The sequence below is a fragment of the Bufo gargarizans genome, chromosome 2 (assembly GCF_014858855.1).
Source record: "Bufo gargarizans isolate SCDJY-AF-19 chromosome 2, ASM1485885v1, whole genome shotgun sequence".
Taxonomy (NCBI): domain Eukaryota; kingdom Metazoa; phylum Chordata; class Amphibia; order Anura; family Bufonidae; genus Bufo; species Bufo gargarizans.
In genome coordinates, this window is record NC_058081.1 from 339,035,423 (window position 1) to 339,052,574 (window position 17,152).

The 17,152-nt window shown below is 40.8% G+C and overlaps 1 protein-coding gene across 2 annotated transcripts in view; it reads left to right on the plus strand.

The window, feature by feature from the left end:
* Window positions 1-17,152, plus strand: part of LOC122925946 — a 405,237-nt gene that overhangs the window by 301,092 nt on the left and 86,993 nt on the right. Inside the window, exon 13 of one of the 2 annotated variants that reach the window (XM_044277293.1) lies at window positions 10,074-10,171. The exons of the other annotated variant lie outside the window; for it this stretch is intronic. Within the exon in view, the coding sequence (XP_044133228.1) occupies window positions 10,074-10,171 (98 nt within the window). The remainder of the gene's footprint in view (window positions 1-10,073; window positions 10,172-17,152) is intronic. 2 annotated transcript variants of the gene reach the window in all.

The following is a 17,152-nucleotide window of genomic DNA, read 5'->3' on the forward strand; positions in this document are numbered from 1 at the left end:
TCCTATTATAAAACATCAATTCAGTAATGCCTGCCATTGTTGGTTAATTTCATTGACTTTATCAGAGTCATTTTGTCCATCTGTCAACATTATTATATTCCATCCCTCAATCAGACTAAAAGAGAATGTATTACCTGATAGGCTTTGACCTTATCTCATAAATGTCCTTCCTGTAAAATAATAATAATGAATCAGTGAAGTCCTTTATTGCTTGCTGTATTATATGTTTGCTTTGTCTGTGGTTTCTTTTCTTCTGAAATGTAAAACCACAAAGGTAGCGCAGCATTTTATATAGCTTGTACGTGTGCCTCCAATAAACATCCCTTTTATTCACTGCCTCCATGTTTTGTTGAGGACATGAAAAAAACAAGTTAAACAAAATTTTCAAAGAGACGGTAGAGAAAGAGCGAGGTACCCGGGGTAGAGTACACATATCTGTCTACATAGACATCACCTGAATATAATGGAGTTTTTAAGGAACACTTTGTTGTTGTGAAAGCCTGAAGAGGGGGAACCAGAGTTCTGTGGGTTTCTTCTCAATACTCGAAACACAAAGGCAATTGGCTAGAAAAAAAAGAGTTTTGTTTGCGAAAGAAAGCTTTGTAGGTCACAACCATAGGGTTTTCCATAGAATGGATCCATTCAGAGCAAGGAATATGAAAGGCCCTATAATTAAACTTAACATAATACTCTCTATTAGTATTTTAAAAGTGCCCTGAACAAAGTTGACGTGAAAGTTCTTACTAGACTTTCATGCAAGAAAACAATTGATTGTAATGAAAGCTGGGATAGCGGGGAAAGTGAGGAGGTGGGAGATTAAGGTAAGGTCTTTAGAGTTTTCAGTTTAATTCTGACAGTAGTGAAAGCAAACATAAAAGACTCAAGTGGTACCAACCCCTTTATTCCTGATGGACTGGAAAACATTGAGCATATTCTGTTGTGGGGTGCATGTTTAAACTTGTCATTTATCTTCCTTTAAGAGTACAAATGCTCATAATGCAAAGTTATACCTAGCTATGAAGTTCAGGATATTCGGGATCTTGATGGTGTTGTTTTCACATGCCTCCCAAGTCTCCCTCTTTTGGAGGGACAGTCCCTCTTTTTGACCCATGTCCCTCTGTCCCTCTTTGATCCTTAATTGTCCCATTTTTGACATGGGGAATTAATGCATAAATGTGCATTAATAAATTTACTAAATTTCTCCTTACTAAACTATCTGTATGGATTCTACCTGTATATTAGGTATATATATATATATATATATATATATATATATATATATATATATATATATAACTTCATTATTTGGTGCAATTTGGACCTTAAAATATCTATAATCTGATGATTTATGAGCTAATATTTAACTGGATATTAAAGCACAAGAAAAGAATTGTCCCAGGAGCTCCACTTGCTGTCTCAACAAATAAAGGAACTTAGACTCACCTAATCAATCCCCAGCTGCTGCAGAGGCTTTGGGCGGAGTTAGAGGCGTGGCCTAGTACGAATTTTTTTTTCGCACATATTGTCCCTCTTTGCAATTTTAAAAAGTTGGGAGGTATGTTTTCATATTATATATTTTTATAATTTTAATGTATTATTACACTAAATCGGAATGTACTGAAGTTAATGAAGGGGGTGTTTCACTAATACAACCCTGTTTTTAAATAGAAGCTGGCCTAGCGATCTGGCTCTGTCCACATGATTAAATAGCTGCCTATGTAACACGTGGATGGACCAGGCCCATCCTCTTTGCGAGGGTCTCTCTGCTCTGGCTCATAGAGGGGGTCTAAGTTGAGGACCCCATTTATGATATCTGTTTCCCTAATAGGGTACATGAAGAGAAGATGTCTTTATGACATTACTCTTTACTTACTTTACATAAAGGAATTTGAAAACTCTACATGTACTGTATATCTAAATATAGATGAGCAAAGTTTTGAAAAATTCGATTCGGAAGCTTTGCTGAAGTTTGCCAAGAAATTTTAATTGTTCCGAATTAATTAGTCACAAATCTATATAAATCAAGTATACCTAGGCCACTCTGCCTTAGAGTACAGCCACACGGAGCGGCCATGCTGTGGGCGGGATGCACCCATGCTACGGTAAAGATCTGGTTGGACAATTAGCCCACAGCTGCCTTTCATTTAATAATGAAGACTGCACTGTATAGTTGGTCTTCAATATTACTGGCCACGCGGCAGCTTTAATGCACCTTTAAACAGGGGTTGTTACTGCTATGGGGTTTGGCACAATATGCATATTATTGCTGTTCTCGCCTGCAATCTCCTGCAGCTTGACAGTAAACACAGAATATTAATCAGCTCTGGAATAGCCACTTCTACAACCCAGCACTCTTCAGTCCTACAGGTGGGAGCACTTCTTCTGTAATCTGCTTCTCCACATCTTGTAATATCAATGAGAATATGTTATCAGGAACATCCAGCATGGACACCAAGAAGGATGATTTGGAAGAAGTAAAGCCAGATATAGATAAGGATGGTCATCATTAGAGATGAGCAAATAAAAAATTAAAAAATTCGGGAAAAATTCTGTTCAAATATATTCGCGGTGAAATATGTTTAAAAACTGCTATTTCCTGGCTGCTAAGAGCCTTTATAGTGGTGTAGAACACTGTGCCTTGCAGTAACACGCATAGGGAGTCTGCTTTGGTAGTGAAATAATACTGTGAGTGCATATGACATGCGTCACTCTTAGAAACACTGCACACTTCACTTATTTAGGGGCAAAATGGACTAAATAACTCAAGTATGAACTCAACCTTACAGGTCAATGTTAGTGTCAAAAAGAAGCGCACTCCTTTTACACCATCATCAGCTGATTCCAAATAGATGTAAACAGAACCTGTTTGATTAAACGATAAAAATAGAGCCCCCCCTGACAGAGTGGAGTGGGTGTCAGCAGTAAGTTTGTGTTGACGTCACAGATTATTTTGCCCTTCCTCTGAGCAGAACAATAACCCCCCCAAAAACGGATCGGTTCGCTTTTGGTCAGTAATCCATCAGTATTTCTAATGACAAAAGAAAACAGGAGTGGATCCAAAACAGAGATGACACGTGAACTGAAAGTTTGCATGTCTTCTGTGTTTTGTACCCACTCCTGCTTTTGGCTACCAAATCACAAGCCAATTCTGATGGGACTATACAGGCCTTACAGCTACTAAGCAGAGAAGATCCGTTGTGCGTCTCATTTTTCCTTGCTTCTGACAGATCAGAAAAGGGTCAAATAAAAGATGATGTCAGCCAAGCCAAAAAGGCAAAATAGTGGCCCAGTCATAAAGTGGGGAGAGTGGGAACATCATGAGAAGTCCACAGAGTGGCCTTATGACAAAGTGGTGAGGTGGAAGCAGCATGAGGAGACCACAGAGTGGCCCAATGACAGAGTCTGGAGGTGGTGTCAGCATGAGGAGGCCACAGAGTGGCACAATGACAAAGTCTGGAAGTGGCGGCAGCAGCAACATCAGGAGGAGGCCACAGAGTGGCACTAAGAGAGGAGTCTGGAGGTGTTGTCAGCATGAGGAGGCTACAGAGTGGCAAAATGACAGAGTGTGGATGTGGCAGAAGCATCATCAGGAGGTCACAGAGTGGCACAATTACAGAATGTGGAGGTAGCGGTGGCAGCAGCATCAAGAGGCCACAGAGTGGCACAATGACAGAGTGTGGCGGTGGCCGCAGCATCATCAGGAGGTCACAGAGTGGCACAATGACAGAGTCTGGAGGTGGCAGCAGCAGCATCAGGAGGAGGCCACAGGTTGGCACAATGACAGAGTCTGGAGGTGGCAGCAGCATAATCAGGAGGCCACAGAGTGGCACAATGACAGAGTGTGGAGGTGGCGGCAGAAGCAACATCAGGAGGAGGCCACAGGGTGAAAAAATGACAGAGTCTGGAGGTGGCATCAGCAGCATCATGAGGAGGCCACAGGTTGGCACAATGACAGAGTCTGGAGGTGGCAGCACCATAATCAGGAGGCAACAGAGTGGCACAATGACAGAGCTCGGAAGTGGCGGCAGCAGCAGCATCAGTAGGAGGCCACAGGGTGGCACAATGACAGAGTCTGGAGGTGGCAGCAGCATCAGAAGGAAGCCACAGGTTGGCACAATGACAGAGTCTGAAGGTGGCAGCAGCATAATCAGGAGGCCACAGAGTGGCACAATGACAGAATGTGGAGGTGGGGGCAGCATCAGGAAACCACAGAGTGGAAAGGTGACATAGTGTGGAGGTGGCGGCAGCATCAGGAGGCCACTGAGTGGCACGATGACGAGAGATTGCGGAGGTGGCAGCAGCATGACGACGAAAGATTGCGGAGATGGCAGCAGCATAAGGAGGCCACAGAGCGTCCGCTTCGTCTATTCATTTATAGGGAATATGGGACAGAACAGAGGGATAAAATTTCTAAACTTTATAAAGTGTTGCTTAAAACACGATTTAATAATACACGTTCTCTGGTTCAAAATGCTTGGCATATTGATTGTCCGGAAATTTCCCTCGAAGATTGGGATAATATATTGGTGAATTTAAGTTTACTTTCTTATAATTTTAATCAAGTTTTGGTTCAATTTAATATTAAATAAATTGAATAAAAAAAATTGCCTAAGTGTTGCCTAAGACAGGAGAGAATTGCCCAGTCTTCTGTTTATTCGACGATGTGGTTGCGATGGTGAAAGCATTCCAAAAAACAATTTCTGTCCACCTGGAGACGAATCCTGTCAAGATTGATGCAACTGTGGTATCGGCTGCTCATCGAGCCAGATACTTCTGGGGGAACCTGCCATGAACAGGCCTCTAGTAGCTACAGATATTGAGAAAGCAAATCTTCAAGATTGCTTGGAGCCCGGAAGAGTCGCGAAGTTCATCAAGTCTGTGTCACATAAAAATACATATACATATAAAATGATGGTTAAAATGTCCATTAAGGGTTAATCATCCCACAGAAGGACTTCCACTTTAGTTCAATGGATTTAGGTCTATCCAAAAGTAATATCCCATATTCCTATAATGAATGAACTATAGTGGATACGACTTTAAATGGTATATGTCACTTACACTGCTCCCGATGTTATTAGGGGTCAGTAGGATTATTACCTGCCGCTGTTTTGAGGCATCCCACATGTTTGGCTGGGTACATAGAAATGTTTTACCTCTCTCATGAAGAATCTTATCCTCCGACTGCACCACTCCTCACTATTCACATCGGGCGTCCCACGTGTTTCGATGGTTCAAAGTTCACACTATCACGTGTGCCGACACTGAGCTTACAGTCCTGCCTTCAATGGGATATCGGGAGGAAAATTGTAGATTTTCAATTCAGTATTTGTATATACAGTTTTTCCAAAGTTTTGTCTCTATTGAGTATCCATGGATATTAATTGGGAGTAATCCACATTTGCAGGTATATGGGCATCAAACGCATTTTGGAGTGTAACCTTACTAATTCCTTAGTGGTACCACTGAGTAAGGTTACACTCCAAAACGCGTTTGGTGCCATATACAGTTGCAAGAAAAAGTATGTGAACCCTTTGGAATGATATGGATTTCTGCACAAATTGGTCATAAAATGTGATCTGATCTCCATCTAAGTCACAACAATAGACAATCACAGTCTGCTTAAACAAATAACACAAAAATAATTAAATGTTACCAGGTTTGTATTGAACACACCATGTAAACATTCACAGTGCAGGTGGAAAAAGTATATGAACCCCTAAACTAATGACATCTCCAAGAGCTAATTGGAGTGAGTTGTCAGCCAACTGGAGTCCAATAAATGAGATGAGATTGGGGGTGTTGGATACAGCTGCCCTGCCCTATAAAAAACACACACCAGTTCTGGGTTTGCTTTTCACAAGAAGTATTTCTTGATGTGAATGATGCCTCACACAAAAGAGCTCTCAGAAGACCTACGATTAAGAATTGTTGACTTGCATAAAGCTGGAAAGGGTTATAAAAGTATTTCCAAAAGCCTTGCTGTTCATCAGTCCACGGTAAGACAAACTGTCTATAAATGGAGAAAGTTCAGCACTACTGCTACTCTCCCTAGGAGTGGCCGTCCTGTAAAGATGACTGCAAGAGCACAACGCAGACTGCTCAATGAGGTGAAGAAGAATGCTAGAGTGTCAGCTAAAGACTTATAAAAGTCTCTGGCATATGCTAACATCCCTGTTAGCGAATCTACAATATGTAAAACACTAAACAAGAATGGATTTCATGGGAGGATACCACAGAGAAAGCCTCTTCTGTCCAAAAAAAAAAAACATTGCTGCACGTTTACAGTTTGCACAAGAGCACCTGGATGTTTCACAGCAGTACTGGCAAAATATTCTGTGGACAGATGAAACCTCATCCCAACTGTGAAGTATGGTGGTGGGGGCATCATGGTTTGGAGCTGCTTTGCTGCGTCAGGGCCTGGACGGATTTCTATCATCGAAGGAAAAATGAATTCCCAAGTTTATCAAGAAATTTTGGAGGAGAACTTAAGGCCATCTGTGAACCAGCTGAAGCTGAACAGAAGATGGGTGTTGCAACAGAACAACGACCCAAAGCATAGAAGTAAATCAACAACAGAATGGCTTAAACAGAAGAAAATACGCCTGCTGGAGTGGCCCAGTCAGAGTCCTGACCTCAACCCGATTGAGATGCTGTGGCATGACCTCAAGAAAGCGATTCACACCAGAGATCCCAAGAATATTGCTGAACTGAAACAGTTCTGTAAAGAGGAATTGTCAAGAATTAATCCTGACCTTTGTGCATGTCTGATCTGCAACTACAGGAAACGTTTGAACGTTGAAGTTATTGCTGTCAAAGGAGGTTAAACCAATTATTAAATCCAAGGGTTCACATACTTTTTCCACCTGCATTGTGAATGTTTACATGGCGTGTTCAATATAAACACGGTAACATTTAATTCTTTGTGTGTTATTAGTTTAAGCAGACTGTGATTGTCTATTGTTGTGACAGATGAAGATCAGATCACATTTTATGACCAATTTGTGCAGAAATCCATATCATTCCAAAGGGTTCACATACTTTTTCTTGCAACGTTATAACTGCACCGCTGAACGGCAAATAGGACCTAATTTTTTTCTACTTTTACACAACAGGCTTTTCAACAGAGAAATACAATGCTGGACAGCAAATATATTTTTATCTCGCCACTAATACACAGCAAACAGAGCTTCAGAATATATCACTGCACCGCAGAAGGCAATTTGACCCAATTTTTTTTCTACTTTTACACAACAGGCTTTTCAACAGATATATGAAACGCTGGACGGCGAATGTATTTTTATTTCGCCACTAATACACGGCAAACTTGGATTCAGAATATATAAAAGCGATTTTTTTCCACAAATACAGGCCAAAAAATGCTTTAGAACAGATAACTGCACAGCACAAGGGCAAATAAAACTTAGAGATATTTCCTTGTAATAACCCCTGTTAATGCCTGTATCAAACACTTGCACACTAATAAGAATGGTTTGCTGGAATTACAGAGCTGTATAATAGCAATTTGGCTGCCCAGTCAGTGCAGCAAGGTGTAATAGGATTGTTCCTGTTACCCAGGCTGTAACCTCCCCTACTGAACCCTGTTCAACAGAAATGCTGTGGAATGATTCCTCCCTATCCTTTCCCTACATCTTTAGTAATCTTTCCATGCACTTATAAATCATTTTTTTTTACCACAATCAAGTCTTTCCTAGCACTGTCCCTAGCGCCTGCAGACACGTCTCTCCCTGCACTAAGTACTCTGGTGAATGGCAGAATCTAAGATGGCCGCCATATTTATAGGGATGTGACATCACAGGGCCGGCTGGCTGGCTGCTGATTGGCTGCATGCATTGCATTATGGGTGATACCGCCTTCCTAGAGTTCCTTGCCCCATGTCCTCACACGTATAGCAGCCATTTTAGGAAAAAATGTGATTCGTTACCACGAAGCACTAGGAAATTTGCATTCGGTGCAAATTGAATTTTTCCTGAAATTCGGATCGAATTCCACTTCATCAGCTTCGATTCGCTCTAGTCAACATTAAGACCCTATAGGGTGCAGACTGAATTGTATTGGTTGGCATGCTGGCAGTGGAATAATAAAGGCTTCCATCTTATTGGTATTGAATTACATATCTTAGTTTACGGCTGATGTAGGTATAAGTAAATGTAGGAATAAATAAAACTGATGCAGAATAAGTCTCCCGTCACTCTACCTGTACTCTCCCTCTCTAATATTCTTCTGTTAATCATCTTGAGCAACACTGTTCATAGTGCATTAGCACTGGCCACATCTCTCCCTATGCCCATCTCACAGGACAATGGCAGAGACCACGCGGAATGAGGGTTTTATAGTGCTGTGACATCACAGGGGATGGCTATCTGCAGATTGGCTGGCTGCATGGCATTATGGGTGATCTTGCATTCCTAGGCTTGTCTCCTCTACATTTTGTTTTAGTTTGTAACATGTGAAGCCGCCATTTTAGGAAACCCCGATTTGTTATAACGAGAAAAAGTTTTCCTAAACTTTGGACCAAATTCTGCTTTGATGGCTTGGCTTCACTCAACACTACTGAACACATAACCTCACAAGGTCTGAAATCCTACTGGAATAAATGGCAAGCATTTTAGTTCTTCAACCATAAAGAGTCTAAACTGAGTTTAAGATTGAATAAAGCTGGCCATACACTTTAAGATGGCTATTGGTCAAACACTTATTTAGCTATTACTCACTTCTTATCCAAGCTCATGCATACTGGGCTCGACCAAGTGTGCATCTGTTCTCAATAGGGACATCCTCTGCTAGAAATCTCTGGCAGCGGCTTATCTCCTTTAAAAACAAAAAGATCAACTCTGTGATTTTCAGTATTGCCTCCGATTGAGATGAATGAGAGGCAGAAGCCAAGAAGAAACCATGTAGCTGCTGGCGAAATTTCAGCATGGGTGTCCATATCAAAATCCCATGGCAAAAGACCCTCCTTAAAGAGGACCTTTCACCGATTATGACAATGTGAACTAACTATAGAGACATGGAGAGCGGCGCCTGGGGATCTCACTGCACTTACTATTATCCCCGGGCGCCGCTCCGTTCTCCCGCTATTTCCTCCGGTATTTCCGCTCACTAAATTATAGTAGGCGGAGAATTCAGTCAATAAGTTATGGTAGGCGGAGTCTGCCCTTGTTCTGCTGTAGCGCTGGCCAATCGCAGCGCAGAGCTCACAGCCTGGGAGGTTATTTTCTCCCAGACTGTGAGCTCTGCAATGCGATTGGCCAGTGCTACAGCAGAACAAGGGCAGACTCCGCCTACCATAACTTAGTGACTGAAATCTCTGCCTACTATAACTTAGTGAGCGAAGATACCGGAGAGCATAGCGGGAGAACGGAGCGGCGCCCGGGGATAATAGTAAGTGCAGTGAGATCCCCGGGCGCCGCTCTCCATGTCTGTACAGTTAGTTCACATTGTCATAATCGGTGAAAGGTCCTCTTTAAGGTCTATCCAATTTAGAAAAAAATTATGGTGATAGCGGCATAAACATAAAAATTTGCAAAATGTTTGTGCAAAATATCACTTCCGCCACAATGTAGTAACTTTTTTACACTAAAATATCTGATGTAAAGCCTTTGTAAATGGTGGTGTTAGAGTAGTTATATTGTGGGGGTGGCACTAGGAACATGTTTTTTTTTTAGGTATCCATGTTGATAGGTAGCATTTCCATATCTTTTATTAGAGATACGCATAAAATCTTATCCTCACTCAGATGTACAGCCCTTACATTGAGCATTGGGACAAGTAAAACATTGTGGGTGTTTTATAGGGGTAATTTATGGGTATGCAATCATAATATAAAACCCTCTCCAAAGCTTCCAGTTTTAGGTGCCATGCTCACGTCATTTATTTTCATGATTGCTGCTACTTAGATGATTTTATTTTAAGGTTTGTTTTGTTTACTATGCTAATGTAGCTTGTGTCTGCAACAATCAGCGCTCATTATCTCGCCATCCAAGCTCAGCAGCAATCTGCTCTTGTTCAATCCTTCATCATCTCTGTTCTACCCATCTCTCCTCTTCTAGATTCTAGAGATTGTGGACTATTATGTAACAGATGGCCTAACAGACCTGCGACTCTTCGCTGTGATGGCTAGCTTGGCGCAGAAAATAGCAGCACTAGAGTAAGTATTCAAAGGCATGGACGCTCATGAATTTTAACTCATTGCTGACAAAGGAATTAAACAGGGTGCAAACTGCTTCATCACTAAAAAGTGTAATTAAAAGACTTGGATGGCTCTCCAGTGCTGAGTGTCTCTTTCCACGAAGAAAAGCTGTCTCTTAATGCAAGATTAATCAAACTAGGCTTTCATTGAGCTTTCATTTATAATTGTGCTAAGTTACAAAAGAATAACTTCATTAAATAATATAAAAGAATTCCAGGAAGAAGATGCTGCCCGGTATTGCTGATATGTTGCACATTTTAATATGCCACTGCTACTGGTGAATCATAATGTTAAATCTATTAATGGGAATGTGTCATCAAAAAATGACCTATTGTTTGAATCATATTTTTAAAGAATTTTTGGTGATGCCATATTTAATTTTTAATGTCACCATATTTAAAAAAATATCCTAACATTCTGCATTTTTCACACTGGCCACTAGGCCTAATAATAGATGCCACTTATTGACCTGTACAGATCACTTTCAGCAGTCATTTCATTATCATCTAAGGCAGAATTTACAATGACAGATATCACCTATATATAAATAAGATAGGATATACCACTTTACACGCTTATTCGCGCCCGTTTTGCTCATTCATTGGGTGAGTAGCTGCACCTTCAGACATACAGATTAACGGGAACGAGCATTGGTGGGAATGTTCATCCCTGACAATCTGCCCAATAATTGGACCGCGAAAACCTCCAAAGTTTCCTGACCTCAGTGTAGGTCACAGAGCATGCCTAAAAAAATCCTCCATAGAACTCAATGAGTCACCTCCTGTTCATTGTGTCATGGCCCATAGCACATTTCTAAATGCTGTTGTGAACAGCTCAGGCAAGATGGCTGGCCCCATAATCATGTTTAGTAAGCAGATAAAAAAATAATACAATCAGAAAATAAAAACATATTAGAACAAAGAATATGTTTCACCTTCAGACACATTCCCCTTTATTCATTTGCATACAGATCTACTGTCCATTTCTAGTTCATTCAGGTGAAATGGTCTTTTTTAAAAGCTAAATATGAAACAGATTTGGGAAATCTATCAATACTGGAACAGAATTCATAATGTCATGAGATAGCGAACATACTTCATCTTTCTTACACCAACTAATGGCTAGTGTACTTTAAGTGGAACATGGTAATAAGAAATTTGGCACATTTTCAATCCCTAGCCTTGCTCATTTTTGTCAACACATTTTTAAACTTGTTGAGGAAGGTGCAAAAAGTGTCTAAAATACATAATAAATTTGGCGCACAGCATTTATTCCACTTTTTCTGCCAGATGTGCGTTGCTCTTTGCATAGCAAATCCATCAATGTGTTTTCTGGCTAATAACAATAGCACTATTTCATAGAGAAATTGAACAGATTCCAAAATTCCTTTAAAGGGCACAGTTATTACCTAGGTTTGCTGGTGCCATGTTTGCTAATGTTTAATAGTGTCCTATCAATCCCCAATTATCTGTGATTGATTCATTATATTAAACATTAGCTTTTATGACACTCAGAGATGTGGCGGTACTACACATGAAAAAGGAGGGATCAAAACTCGTAATCTTATCTTGCAGTTTCTTTTATGTTGTCTATTTCTTTTTGCCCTATCTCATGAATAGTTCACTGCAAATTGCAAATTTGTACCTATGTTTCTTACAAAGTCAGTTTTTATTATTTTCATTTAAAAACGCCAATAGCTGGCAATACCTGATTTAGAATGGCTAGAAAAAGACTTTAAGTCGAAATGTCGCCATGTTTGCTGCTTGATGGTGAATAAGATAATCCTTGTTTGAAGTGAACGAGTGCTGCAAGTCTTCAAAATTTGGAAGAGGTCACTGAGCATCATTTCTGAACACAGCTACACGAGAAAGATTGCAGGTAGAGATGAGCGAATTTTATATTTTGAAATTCGTTCACGCTTCGTTTACTGGTAAAAGGTGAATTGCGTTATGGATTCCGTCACCACGGCCCATAACGCAATTCTATGACGGAATGTATAACGGAATGCCTTCAGAGGCAGTCCGTTATTCATTTCGTTATAATAGAAGTCTATGGGCTGCAAAACGTATTCGTCCCGTTTCCGTTACGCAGGGGAAGTCCTCTTGGGGGGAGGAATTTATAATTCCTGCAGAACTAGAATTCTGGCAGTAAAAAGTCACAAATTGTGGTTAACAACATTTTTACGTAAAAAATGTTATGCTGCTGTCGCCACTTTTGAAAAGTAGGTAGGAAAGTGGGCCAGGATGGCTATGTTCATTCGTTTCATTCCAGATTTACCACTTTGTTTTTAAAAGTCAGAAAAAAATTCCCAGTATCACTCCCAGGCATGGTTGCCATCACAAACGTAAAGGTCCTATACAGGCAAACTGCGTGGGCCCCCTACTGACTTCCATTCATAGCCATAACAACCATAACTTCTTTTTTTATTTGCTCCCAAGGGGGGGGGGGGGGTTAAAAAAAAAGGAAAGCTGGAAAAGCATTTCTAGACAAAAGTATAAGGTTTAAAGATGTGCAAAATGTATCAAAGTCTGCCATTTGATAAATTTGACACATTTTGCCATGCACATAAGTAAGATTTTAATTTCTATCATCTTTTAATATGGTAAGGAAATAAACAATTGTGCCATCTTTATTTACATCTTTGTGTACCGATCACCATAAATAACAAGCTCACTATATTGTTCAAGTATTATGATTACAGGGATGCCAAATACTGTTTTGTGATATTTAAAAGGGCATCTGTCAGCAGATTTGTACCTATGAAGCTGGCTGACCTGTTACATGTGCACTTGGCAGTTGAAGGCATCTGTGTTGGTCCCATGTTCATACAGTATGTGCCTGAATTACTGAGAAAACTTATGTTTTAATATATGCAAATGAGCCTCTAGGTGCAGTGGGGGCGTTGCCTTTACTCCTAGAAAATCAGCTCTCCTTGCAACTGCCGCGCCCTCTCCACTTGGTTTCACAGAGCCTTTTCACTGCCTGGCCCTGTCAATCAAAGTGCAGGAGGCGCAGCAGTTGCAGAAAGAGCTGAGCCTCTAGGGGTGAAAACAACACCCCTGTTGTTCCTAGAGGCTCATTTGCATATATTTAAAACTTTTTTTAGTCAGCAATGTGGGCACATATGAGCATGGGGCCAACACACATGCCTTTAGCTGCCAAGTGCACTTGCAACAGGTTAACCAGTTTCATAGGTACAAATCTGCTGAAGATGCCCTTTAATAGTAAATAGTTTTAATAATTAATAATAGCTTTAATTAAAATCCTTAAGTTTATTAGCTTCAATAAATGCTTTCGTAGTTAATAGCTTTTTATCCGTTTTTTTTTTTTTTAGTAGCATTAACTTTGCAGAAAAATTTTACTTTTACTTTCCAGCGTTACTTTAACTATAAAAGAAATGCTGGAACTAAAGATGCCTGAAAAGCTACTGAACAGTAATACATAAAAAATAAATATATAATAATACTGATTAGTAGCTTTTCTAGGCACAGAAAATCCTACCCATACAACTCTATAGTTCTATAGTGTAGCAGTAAACTCTCTGCCTGCCATATTGAATGTCTGGGGCACAATGCCCAACAAAGGGCAGTAAAATCATTTCTTTAGCAAATGTCTGTGTGTTCTCCAACCCATATGGAACAGAAAGACCTCCCGGTTTCATGATGTGAATAATAATGAGGCTGATAATGTCACTGACAGGAAGTAGCTGGACCATACTGCCCTGATGGAGGCCCTGCTCCCAAGGGGGTGGTGTAAAAAAAAAAAAAGTATAAGGTTTAAAGATGTGCAAAATGTATCAAAGTCTGCCAAATTTGGCACAAAGTATGCCAATTCAGACTAGAGCAAAAACTGACAAAAGGGGTTGTCACACCTGGACCCACACCTATATCTAGAATGGAAAGGTCAAAGTTTGGGAGAGTGCACCATGCATGTGCATCTGCCTTCCATTCATTTCTTTGGGAGCACAGAAAATAGCCAAGACAGGTAATTTGAATAATATTAAAAATACTCATATATCTCGCATGCTGCTACATAGAAACTTTACTTTAAGCTATTGTTTTAATCAGCATTATCAACCTTACCAGGCAATGTGCTTTTTTTTAAATGGATTTTAGATTCTGCACAGATGAACTACATTTAGTGCCTTCTCATTAATCCAGTAGCAGCACGACTTATTCGACAGTCATAAAAGCTGAAACCGAGAACTAGAAATCAGTGCCGATGTGTGATAATTCCCTAAATAATAAATGTGGGGTTGTGGATTGAAAATGAATGAACAAAGACAGTAGAACGGCAAGTGGTGGCAAACTTTAAAGACGGAAATAAGAAAAGAATACAATATCTATCACTACATATCTTTAATTTGCTGACATACAGAATATGCTTATGACTTCAACACGTGCCAGACACACACTGTTTCTTATCTTATCCTGTGTAAAAGATATTACTGCTATATGCACCTTTATCAGTCAAACTTCAGGACTAGAGTACACTAGATTGATGGATACTAGTTTGTTTGTATTAATAAGTTTGTGATTTATTTTTAAAGGAATACTAAACATAGGAAATACACAAACAAACAAAAAATGGAGAGAAATTTATCTAGATTTCTTTTTAAAGGGAATCTGTCGCTAGCGACCACCCTATCAAACTGTTTATATAGACACACGGTTTTCCTTTGTTGATGTGATGCTCTGTTCCTGAGTTATGATACTTTTTCTTGATATGCAAATTAGGACTTTGGTGCAATGAGGGCATCACCATTGCTCTTTTGCACCCAAGCTCCACTCTTTTCTGTGGCCGGCTCCTCCCGCACTGCTTTATCACTGCCTAGCCCTGTCAATCAAAGCAGCAAAGGAGGGGCTGCTGGCCACAGAGTGAAGTCTGGGGGCAACAAGAGCAATGGTGACGCCCTTATATCACCAAAGGCCTTATTTGCATATTAAGAAAAAGTATCATAACTCGGGAACGGAGCCTAAGATCAACAAAGAAAAACAGCGTTTTAATCGGGTGAACCACAGCTATGTGTCTACGCAAACAGTATGATAGAGAGGTTGTTGGTTACAGATTCCCTTTAAATGTGTCCCAGAAGATCCGCCATTTGTCCCTCCTCCTATGCACAATTCCTGAGTCTGGCTGTTAGGCAGTTGGGTGTAGAAGAAGTCTTTTGCCTAATCTGTAGGGTCAGGCCTCCATGTAATGACAGCGTGTACCATATCGCCTCTGATATCCCCTCTCCCCCAGAATGTCACTAATGCAATGGGGGGCCACACCACGCATGCAGCATAGGCCACCAGTACTCCCTGGTATACAGTAGCTTCCATGGCTCACTACCAACTAGGAGTTCTGTGGCTGCACAGTTTGTTAGGGCCATCACCCCTTATGACATCACTGCTTGCCATGCCCCAACCTATGACACTAACATTGGTTCTAGACTTGAAGAGTGCACATCAAGTTATGTCCCCTTTATGAGCATAGCCACCTTTATGATGACATCACTCATTTTTTGGGGCTTTTTCAATCTATTGGTCTATGGACTGCATACTGCATGTGTAAATATTCATTGATCATATAGACTATACAATTATGGTCCCCTAAGTGTGCATTGGGCCAGAATGTAAATTAATAACTAGTATATAAGTATAGGCATGAACACAGATTAAAAAGGCTCTCCAGTCAAATCATTTCACTTCGGAATGATAGATACAGAAGTAGCAGTGCTTACTTTCACACTGGTGTTTTGGCTGTCCGTTTGTGAGATCCATTCAGGGCTCTCACAAGCGGTCCAAAACGGATCAGTTTGGCCCTTAATGCATTCTGAATGGAAAAGGATCCGCTCAGAATGCATAAGTGTGGCTCAGGTTGGCTCCGTTCCACCTCCATTTCGCTTTGGAGGCGCACACCAAAACGATGCTTGCAGCGTTTTGGTGTCCATCTGACGAAACTGAGCCAAACGGATCCGTTCTGACACACACTGTAAGTCAATGGGGACAGATCCGTTTTCACTGACACAATATGGCACAACTGAAAACGGATCCGTCCTCCATTGACTTTCAATAGTGTTCAAGACTGATCCGTTTTGCTATGTTAAAGATAATACTAAACAATCCGTTCTGAACCGATGCATGCGGTTGTATTATCTGAATGGATGCGTTTGTGCAGATCCATGATGGATCCGCACCAAACGTGAGTGTGAAAGTAGCCTAAAGCAACCTGGTTGTGTGTTTTCTTCCATGCTAATCCAGTAAACTTCACTTTAACAAGTAGCAAGTGGCATAGAGATTATTAGGCACTTTAGGTTTGGCACTGTTTGTGGCATGTTGAGGAAGGTGTGCCTTGCTATTTTATATGTGTGTTTATACATTTTTACAGTAGAATAAATGGAGTTCAAATCAAATATCTATCCAGGGACATTGCTTGGTCAAAACATATGGAGCCTGGGTTCCAGATGTTTTGTTCAAGGCCCTGAATATACTGGTCATCGGCTAAGTTGAATCACTGTGGCAGGAGACAGGGGCCAATGGTTCTCTGCCCTGCCAAACTCTCACATAGGCCACAGGTCTCTAGCCTTGAGGTCTCTGAGAAGGAGAAAGGTGCAGGCAGTCGCAATCTAATGACTTGAATTCAACATGACCAATTGAGCTTAGAAGACAGCAGCTCAAGCCGCAAGCCGGAAGAAGCCTGTGGCCTGTCTTGCTGACAGCGGTGGGAAGCCAGGTGACTATGTGTTGGGGAAAATAGTAGTAAGGCAGTATGAGGGGCACTATAACTACAAGGTGCACTATAAGGACTGGAGGCATTATAAGAACTGGAGGCACTACAAGGAGGCAATATAAGGACTGGGGCACTACAGGAGGCACTATAAGGATGGGGTACTACATGGGGGCACTATAAGGACTGGAGGCACTACAGGGGGTACTGTAAGGAGTAGGGGCACTA